Below are 10,728 nucleotides of genomic sequence, written 5' to 3'. Positions count from 1 at the left end.
GTTATCGTGAAGTTGCGGCTTCGGGGGTTCGAGCCGCGGGTCCGACGTTGTGTCCCTGGGAAAGGCACTTTATTCGAATTTTCCTCACTTCACCCAGGTGGGAATGGGTACCCGGCCACAGACAGTGAAAGGTCTTGTCAGTATGTTAGTGTTTTAGCACCTATAAATGGTTGCTTGCATTGTATTCTTCCCAGTAAGTTGAGTTTGTTTCAGAATGCATTCTGGTCGGCTGGGGTAATAGTACAGATTATGAAGCGCACAGAGCTTGCTGTTGAGCGGGGATTTGCACTATACAAATTCTATATATTATTATTATTATTATTATTACTGCTACTCAGAGCAAGAAGGAAGCGGGCTGCTTTAGCTCGACCTGCCAGGGCCCGGCTGCGTCTGTGCCCCGCCAATTAGTCTGTCCCCGTGGTTTGATGCATCCCGCATAATTTAGCATAATTTGATGATTTTTTGCATAATTTCTGATTATTTTCCTTTAGCACTCTTTGTTAAAATTAACAATTAAAATTGAAAAAGACATAGGAAGAATATTTTCAAGCACTACTAAACTCATCAGGAGTACAGGCACAAAACACACAGTGCCCCATTCACCGCCAACTACCCAGAGCACTCAGAACCTACTATCCTGGAGAGTGAAGTGAGAGAAGTACTGAAGATTAGTCCAAAGAACAAGGCAGTTGGAGACGATGGCATCACAACCGAAGCCATTCTTGCGAATTGTATGCGGTGAAACCGGAATACATTGGCTTACAATCATCTTCCAGAAAGCATGGAAAGAAAGAAAAGTACCAGCAGACTGGCAAAATGTGATAGTGGTGCCAATATGGAAGAAAAAGGGCAGCAAGAAAGACTGCAACACCTATAGAGGCCTATCTCTTCTCAGCCATGTGGGGAAAATGTATGCAAAGATCCTAGAGCGACGCACTCGCGCAAAGGTCGAACATCTCTGTGACGCCCAGTTTGGTGTTACAAAAGGAAGAGGGTGTACTGATGCAATCTTCGCACTCCGATAACTGTGTGAGAGGGCTTTGGAATACGACAAAGATCTCCATCTCGTATTTGTGGATCAAGAAAAAGCCTTTGATCGAGTAAATAGAAACAAGCTATGGAAGATCTTAGAGCAGTACGACATCAAGGGACAGCTGCTAGACAGCATCAGGGCTATCCGTGCCAACAGCAGAAGCGCAGTCCCCACTACCAGTGGAACATCGGACTGGTTTCCAGTAACATCCGGAGTCAGACAGGGCTGCAATCTCTCCCCTCTGCTCTTCGTGATCTACATGGACCAGATTACAAAGGAGGCCAATCCAGACCAAGAGGCACTCAACGAACTCATGTTTGCAGACGACCTGGCAATGATGAACAACAAAAACCTGCTACAGGAGCATATTTTTATGAACCAACTAAATGCCAGCTGCGAGAAATATGGCATGAAGATCAATATTAGCAAGACCGAAGTCATGACAATTAGCAGGAGACCAAAGTGAATATCAACATCAATGGATCCCAACTAAAACAAAGCAGAGAATTCAAATACTTGGGCAGCATTTTCACAAAAAAAGGAAAATTAGATCGAGAAATAGGGCCAACACAGTCAGCTATCAACTCGTCCCTCTCCGGAAACATCCCAATATCCCCATGAGCACCAAGGCGAAGCTCATCAACGCCATTTTCTTTCCAACACTCACATATCAGTGCCAGACATGGTCCCTAACAAAAGCCGTAGAGAGGAAACTGGTCACATGCGAGATGAAATGCTTAAGAAGAGCGGTCAACAAAACAAGAAGAGACAAAAATAAAAATGAAGTCAGAAGGGACACCGTGGGAGCAACACCAGTCCTACTACACATTGAAAAACAAAAGGTCAAGTGGTTCGGACACCTCACGTGGATGCCCTCAAACCATCCAGCTCTGAGAACATACAACATTAAATATTCTGAATGGAGAGCCAGAGGAAGACCAAGGCGACGAAGGAGTGAATCTGTGGCAGACACCCTCAAAGCTCACGGGATGTCCCTCCTACAGGCCACTCGCCTTGCTGCAGACAGACGCCTGTGTCTCCCCGCGACACCCCCCGGTACAAGCGGAAGAAAAAAGTAAAGTAAAGTAAGCTAAAATTAACAGAATCGCACAGTTTCACATTTTTGGGCTCAGTTTGCATAATTTCAGAATTTTTCTTGCATAAAACGACGGGGACAGAATAGTGCAGGGCGGCCGAGTTTTCAATTATTGAAGGCTAGGAATCGTAGGAATAGACTCCTAACCCAATTACTTACTTTCTAATGATGTGATTTCTTCCGATGTATGCCTGGCTGGCTCCGAACATCTTCAGGATTTAGGATAAACCCTGATTTCGGAACACTACGAAGCATCAACTTTTATTTTTCAAAGATAAATTCTTGGAATCCATTGGATTTTTATTGTGGCATCGGCTTCACTGAACTTACGGCACAAATCATTTATGTCCGAGCTGTTGCCTAGCAGCCCCTTGCAGAGGGACTGACTGTCAGTAAAGTTCAGCACATTGGTTCTACTGTGGCAATTGTCAGCAATCCATTGTGTCAGCAGACATCCTTGCCTGGCATTCCTCGTCATAAGATGATGTAAGGAATGCACCTTTAGTTTTAATAATTTCTGTTCGTGGTGGTTCATCTTTCATTATCACAACTGATGCTGCTCCACCTTCGCGGTATCCTGCGACAGCCGGTCCATAGGTGAAAATTGTCACATCCGCACCAACCTCTTTGATCACATACTCTACAGCTTCACGTGCCTTAACAGGATCATCACCTTTGCCTTTTACTCCTCTCAGTTCCGTCCGAATTTCGAACAGAGCTTCCCCATTGGTTGTGGCTGTTTTCGTTGAGGACGGTACTCTGTATCGTGAAGGGGATAGCTTGCCACTTTTGAGTACCTGATGATGATGATGATGATGATGATGATGATGATGATGATGATGATGATGATGATGATGATGATGATGATGATGATGATGATGATGATGATGATAAACTCTGTTCTCTTTCTCTTCCTAAGCTGGTCAAGAAACACCTCATCAATGTCAAGTAAGTCTGTCAGTAATTCCTTTTCATTTCAAAATTTAGAAAATAATTGTACATAAGTGAACTCATTATACCTAAATATTTCTTTCTTCTGTTTTTTTTTAAAACCTTAAATATCATTGGTACTGTGATCTTATTGTAGAGTGCAAATACAAATTACCAGACGTACCAATAACTTCATTCTGCCCTAACACTAACGAGCTCCTGATTTCACCGTGGTGTGACACATGTGTGTACAGAAGAAAAATATGCATCCGCTCTATATGAGTCATCGTGGTAAAATGAGGGGCTTGTTAATTTTGAGCATTGTCAATTTTAGGGCAAATAGAATTACGGGCATTTTCTTATAGCGTGTTTATTTGTAACGGTTTTAGTGAAAGAATACAAATCTACCTTGAATAGAAGTCGAGACATTTGTGATCGAAAGAGTCGAGGGTTGACTGGTGTCAGGTAAAATAAGCGAGAAAATGGCCGCCAAGCCAAAGTTTTGTGGCTCCAAAGCGTGAGAGTTTTTCATCAGTGCCTTTCACCCTTGGCAGGGTATAGGCCACATACAAGCTCATTTTATTTTTCTATGTCCTGGGCCATCCTTCCTAGTTCGTTCCAAGTGAGCTTCCTCTCTCTCATGTCCCTTTCCACACATCTACTCCAAGTTTCTCATGACCTACCCCTGCCTCGTGCTCCCTATGAGAGTCTTTGAAAACTACAAATTTTCAAAATTGTTGTGCCTTTCATAGACGTTTAAAAAAAAAATCTACACAGAAAGGTGTTTTGAAATTGACCTAAAAGGTGTTCAACCAAGCAACCAAGCAACCAAGCAACCAAGCAACCAAGCAACCAAGCAACCAAGCAACCAAGCAAACAACAAACAAACAAATGAACAAACATAAAAAATAATAGAATTTGCTCAATGGGCAGAAAACAGTTTGGCCGATTTTATTACTTTGACGAGCGCCTGATTTTACCACGATGCCTCATCTGTCATTACCATGGAGTACTTTAAAGAGGGGGCGGGGGGGCTACACCCCCAAAATCAAAATTCAGCTCAAAATCATGGAATTTGAGTTGTAGGCATTTTTAGCTTCCTCAGCCTCTCCTACAACTATTTCATGGCATAAGAACTGACAAAAACCGTATTTTTCCCCATACCAGGCATGTTTGTAACCGCCCTTTCCTCATAAAGTAAGTATTTTATTTTTCTTTATCGGTCGTTTTCTCAAAATGCGACTTTTCTCTATACTTTTTAAAATTACTCCACCATTTTTCATCCAATCTTCATGAAATTTTCACAGAATGAAGAGAAAAGGTAATACTAAAAGTTTGTCTGTTGAATTTTCGATATATAGAATAGATTTTTGTTGGTGGTGTCTGGAGTGTGGATTTTCACGGATTTTTCGCAAACTTGAATGCTACCTCAGGAAAAAATTCATTAAATTTTTTAAAATTCGATTAGGAAAAAAACAGCTGACAAATTTTTAGATCTAATGCTTGTGAACACGCATGCAAAAAAAACAACAACAATCAATTTCCATAAGCAATAAGTGCGGTATTCATTACGTAGGACATGTCAATAAAATCCAATATGGCGGCGTATCCATGGAAACGAAACTTTTTTCTCAAATTTGATTGCGGATTTTAAAACTCCTTACTATGATTGTTATATGTGTGAAACTTGGTAAAATTCGGTCCAGTAATAAGCGAGATAGCCTCCAGGTGTAGCGCCCCCCCCCCCCCCCCCCTTAAACTGTCACCTGAGATCAAAGACATAGAAGACGAATGGCAAACATTCAAAAAATCCCTGTCAGAAATATGAAGAACAGCTGTGGCACCAAACGAATAGGTGGAAACAAAGGCAGAACAACAAGCTGGTGGAATGATGAAACCAAAGAAGCAATTAGAATGAAAAAGACGAAATTCAAGAAATGGCAGAAGTCAAAGACCGAAGAAGACTATATAGAATACAGGAAAGCGAGAAGAGAGACCAAAAGAATCTTCAAAACTGCTAAAGAAAATGCATGGAAAATATATGGCGAGAAACTGACCAAAATCTGTAAGGAAAGCCCAAGAGAAATTTTAAAAAGTGTGAAGAGCATGCAGATAAGGAAAGACCCATACAACCCGACATGCATTATAAATGATAAAGAGGGAAACGCCATTCTCGGCAAACATGCAATCAAGAAAAGATGGGAAAATTACTTCCAAGAACTGCTCAACCCAGACGCTTGCCACGAACAACAAGTAGAGTTCCAACCATCCTATGGAGATTAAACAGAACCACCAATACTTCCCAGTGAAATAAAAAAGGCACTCAAAACCAGCCCCAAGAACAAAGCCCTAGGACCAGATGACATCACAGCGGAAGCCATAAGAGCTTGTGGAAACACCGGTATACTGTGGCTGAGGCGTATTTTCCACAGAGCCTGGGAACAAAGAAAACTCTCAGAAGACTGGCAGAAAGCCAAATAGGTATCTTTATGGAAAAAAGGGCAACAAACGCGACTGCACAACATATAGAGGCATCTCATTGTTAATCCACTCAGGAAAAATGTATGCCAAGATACTAGAGCAGCGCATAAGACCTATTGTAGAGAGAAATCTGAGCAAAGATCAGTTTGGATTCCGAAAGGGAAGAGGATGCACGGATGCCGTATTCGCATTACGACATATATGTGAGAAAACAATAGAACACATAAAGAATCCACCATCGTCTTTATAGACCAAGAGAAGGCTTTTGACAGAGTAAACCATGCAAAACTCTGGAAGACACTCGAAAATTATGGCGTCAGAGGACAATTGTTAGATAATGTCAAAGCTCTATATACCAACAGCAGAAGCTCAGTAAGAACGAAGGAAGGAAATACAGACTGGTTCAAAGTAAGATCTGGAGTACGACAGGGATGTGTTCTATCTCCCCTCCTGTTTATATTATATGGACACTATAACGCAAGAAGCAAACCAAAGCCCAGAAAGCCTAAATGAATTTCTGTTCGCAGACGACCAATGTCTAATTCATCATGACCAACAAAGCCTCCGTGAGAAATTCAACATGAAAATAAGCACATCAAAAACAGAAGTTATGAAAGTGAACCGAAACCATAGTCCCCTGAAAATCCATGTCAATAGTAAATAACTGAAGCAAGTGAAGGAGTTTAAATATCTTGGCAGCACTTTTCCTAAAAACGGGTCCATAGACAGAGAAATAGAAATGCGAACTCAAAAAGCCAACGCTGTCTCCTACCAGCTCGCACCTCTTCTATCTCATCCAAACATCTCCATGGACACAAAGAGACAGCTGAACACCTCAATATGCATACTAAAATTATGTTATCAGTGCCAGACCTGGACCTTAAGCAAAACCCATGAAAGCAAAATCACCGCATGCGAAATGAAATGTCTCCGCAAAACCCTTCTTAACATCACAAGACGAGACAGGCAGAGAAATGAAGAAGTAAGAGCAGCTATCGGCACTGAGTCCTGCCTGCGTTACATAGAAAGACAGACGATAAAATGGTTTGGCCACCTGTTACGCATGTCACCTGACCAGCCAGCGTTGAGAGGCTACAACACCAAGCACTCAGGCTATAAAGGAAGAGGAAGGCCACGCAAAAGGTGGATCGAGGGTGTCAAGGTAACCCTAAGAAAACATAACATCACAACTGAAAGAGCGGCAGAGCTGTCCTACCATAGAAAACTGCATCTCCCCTCGACGCTTAACGGCAACAGAGGATGAAAAAGAAAAAAAAGTAAAAGTAAGCCTCACCTGTTATTTTACTTAATACAGGAATTACACAGCCCTCGTCGTCGAGTTGGCCGGATGTAAACGCCAGTGGGACCAGCGGGGAAGGTGAGTTCACATTTGTTGTTGCTGCTGTTGTTGTTTTTGGTCTTGTTGGTCTTCTTTCCTCCTATAAAAAAATCTATCGTCTCTACCTCCCCTCCTTCTTTTTGTGTTCGTTACTCTCTTTCAACACCTCTAATCTTCGGCACTTATATTATGACCTTAATGTGTTGCAAATGCCGTAAAACACTTATTAAAACTAAAAATCTTTCTTTCTCTCTCACCCTCTCTTTGGAGTACTCTCTCTGTTTGTCTTTTTTCAATATTTCTTTCTCCTTTCTCCTCTTTCTCTTCCCTCTCCTCCCCCCCCCCCTCACTCTCCCTCTCTCTTTTGGCACTCGTACAACTCCACTAACTCCACGTATTAACTGGGTGTCCTCGTTATACCACATATCATCATCATCATTGCCTTTGCCTTTCTCACCCTGCACCAGGGTATAGGACACGGACAAACACTTTCTCACCCTGCACCAGGGTATAGGACACGGACAAACACTTTCTCACCCTGCACCAGGGTATAGGACACGGACAAACACTTTCTCACCCTGCACCAGGGTATAGGACATGGACAAACACTTTCTCACCCTGCACCAGAGTATAGGACACGGACAAACACTTTCTCACCCTGCACTAGGGTATAGGACATGGAAAAACACTTTCTCACCCTGCACCAGGGTATATAACACGGACAAACACTTTCTCACCCTGCACCAGGGTTATAGGCCACGGATAAACGCTTTCCACCTTTCTCTATCCTGGGACAGCCTCTTGATGTTATGCCATGTCTTCCCACTTTTCTGTACATCGTTTTCAGTGATTCTTCATCAGGTTCCATGTAATCTTTTTTAAATCCTTCATTGTTCCTGCTGATGCAGAAGCTCCGCCGTCTCCCAAGATCGAAAAATAAAAAGGCCATGTTTGTCCGTGTTTCTGTAACTGACTGTTTTTTACTGGGTCGGATAGTTAGCCCTCTGCAAACTGGCCCTTTTCGGGCGACCAGACCTTTAGACCCCATAGGACACACAGAAACATTATCGGCTTCCTCACTCTAGTGTTTTATCCATGAAATGGAACTGGCTGTGGGTGGTTGGCGGGTGCTCTGGTGTTGCTTGCTTCTTCTGTCCTATCAAACATTTATCGTCCTTATCTCCCCTTCTTCTTTTTTATGTTTGTTACTCTCTTGTAATACCCCCAATCTTCTGGCGCTCATATAACCTTATGCATTTGTGAGCGCCGTAAAACCACTACTAAAACTAACTGAAAATAGCACGAAAGAGAGAGGAGGAAGAAGTAGATCAGGTTACTTATCCCTCCCCTCCCCCCCGAAAAAAGCCCCGATTAGACATGCAACCCCCCTGCCCCTAAAAGATTTTTAAAAAATTAATAATAATGATAATAATAATAATAATGATAATAATAATAATAACAATGCTAATTCACTAATATAAATAATAACAATAACAACAACGGCAATAATAATAATAAGGATAATAATAATGATAATAATAAAGATAATAATATCAATAACAATAATAATGATGATAATAATAATTATAATAATAATAATAATAATAATAATAATAATAATAATATTAATAATAATAATAATAATAATAATAATAATAACAATAATATGAAAATGAAAAACTGTATTTTACTAATAAAGAAAACAATCTGGGAATGTGTTTTGATTCAAAATTGTCAATGGAACATCATATCAATTATTTATGTACCATTTTATTTTGTGAATTGTGTAGAATTGGTCATATGTCTATGTTTTTGAAAACGCTCGTGTCATCTTTCTTGTTTTCACGCAATGCTTTACTAGCCAACTTACCAAATACCACTCTTCGCAAGTTACAACGTTTTCAAAATCATGCTGCTAGGCTTGTACTTAAGAAAAAGAAGAGGGACCACATCACTCCCATGTTAAGAACGTTGCATTGGCTTCCCGTGTCAGCTAGAATGTCATATAAAATTGCAATATTATGTCATAAATGTGTCAATAACAAAGCTCCCTCATATCTTAGTGATCTCATCCAGATTTATGTTACATCTAGATCACTAAGATCAGGCGATCAGTATCTTTTAAGAGTTCTTAGAAAAGGGGGTAAAAAATTTGCTGAAAGATCGTTCGCCCACCTTGCTTCCGTCAGTTTGGAACTCTCTTCCCCAACCTTTGAGACATACATAGTCTAAATTTAAAAACTCTTTAAAGACACATTGAATGACATCCTTTTTATGTCAGTAGATTCATGTTCAATACAATGTTATGTAAATGACTATGTATCCATTTATGTATTTTGTTAATCGCATTGTGTATATTATTTTATGCTCATTTCGTGACGATGTGTAAGCGTGCGCGTGTGATAAGCAAGTAGATGTGTGTGTGTGTGTGTGTGTGTGTGTTTGGCGTACATGTTTGTGCGCAGGTGTGCGTGTTATGTGTTCGTATGTGTGTGTTTGTGTGTGTATGTGTGTGTATGTGTGTGTATGTGTGTGTGTTTGTGTGTGTGTATGAGTGTGTGTATTTGTGTGTGTGTGTCGCGTGCGTGATATTGTTCGTATTTGCATTTATGTAAAGCGCCTAGAGCTGTGTTTGCACCGGATTGGGCGCTATAGAAATGATCTTCATTATACTACTACTACTACTACTACTACTACAACTACTACTACTACTACTACTACTACTACTACTACTACTACTACTACTACTACTAAAATAATAATAATAATCACCCCCAAAAAGATAAAAAAGTTTTAAAAAACATTACTTTCTCCCCCAGGACAAGGAAGTCAAACTTCGAGCGCGGAGCCGCCCCAATTAGAACAACTGCCGCCCCAAATAGAACAACTGCCGCCCCAATTAGAACAACTGCACTGGCGGGGAAATGAAAGGGGGTATGTCGCAGTTGTCTGTTGTTGTATAGCATGGGGAGCGGTCTCTCTTTTCAAAGATAAGACACGTTAAGACACGATAAGACACGTTAATACACGTTTAGACACGCTAAGACACGATGTGACAGTTGTTTGTTTGTTTAGTACAGGGTTTTACGGCGCTTGCAACTGCATAAGGTCATATGAGCGCGCACTATGTGACAACGATAAGACACCTATAAGACACGATAAGACACGATAAGACACGATAAGACAACGATAAGACAACAATAAGACACGATAAGATATGATAAGACACAATAAGACACAATACGACACCTTAAGACACGATAAGACACAAGACACCAATGAGACAACAATAAGACACGATAAGACACGTTAAGACACGAGAAGACACCGATAAGACACGTGTCTTATCTTGTCTTATTGGTGTCTTATCGTGTCCTATCGTGTCTTATCGCTTCTTAACGTTGTCTTGTCGTGTCTTATCGTGTTTTATCGTGTCTTATTGGTGTCTTATCGTGTCTGATCATAGAAAAGAGTGACCCCCACGGGAGCTCACACATCAGAACCACCGCTGGCTTTGGAAAGTTCAAAGTTCAAATAATGCGGTCGCTTTTAAGCTCAAGGAGGGCTATCCCTAAAAATGCTGTTTTGAGAAAATCGAAGGTAATGTTTTTGCCCCTTGATCAGTTTCTTAAAAAACGAAAAAACAAAAACAAATAGAGTTTTCTCTTTAACCAAACAAATATACACACCAGTGAAACCAAACTTCTCCTCTAGGTAGGGCAAAGCCCACTTTTGGTGTAGGTCAAAATTTCTGGAAACCAGCCAGATCTGGGATAGCCTGCTTGTTCTTAAAAGCGACCATATAATCTTACGCCTGGAAGGGAATGAAGAAATGTGGGAAAAGGGGGG

The 10,728-nt window shown here is 41.0% G+C and overlaps 1 protein-coding gene across 1 annotated transcript in view; it reads left to right on the top strand.

Moving 5' to 3' along the window:
- Positions 1–10,728, top strand: part of LOC101848857 — a gene marked incomplete in the record, with an annotated part of 34,367 nt that overhangs the window by 4,676 nt on the left and 18,963 nt on the right. The window contains 3 exon segments of the mRNA XM_013083087.2: positions 3,049–3,077; positions 6,856–6,918; positions 9,699–9,813. Coding sequence (XP_012938541.1) covers positions 3,071–3,077; positions 6,856–6,918; positions 9,699–9,813 — 185 coding nt within the window.

The sequence above is a fragment of the Aplysia californica genome, unplaced genomic scaffold (assembly GCF_000002075.1).
Source record: "Aplysia californica isolate F4 #8 unplaced genomic scaffold, AplCal3.0 scaffold00010, whole genome shotgun sequence".
NCBI lineage: Eukaryota > Metazoa > Mollusca > Gastropoda > Aplysiida > Aplysiidae > Aplysia > Aplysia californica.
This window is presented reverse-complemented; position numbering and strand designations above follow the sequence as displayed.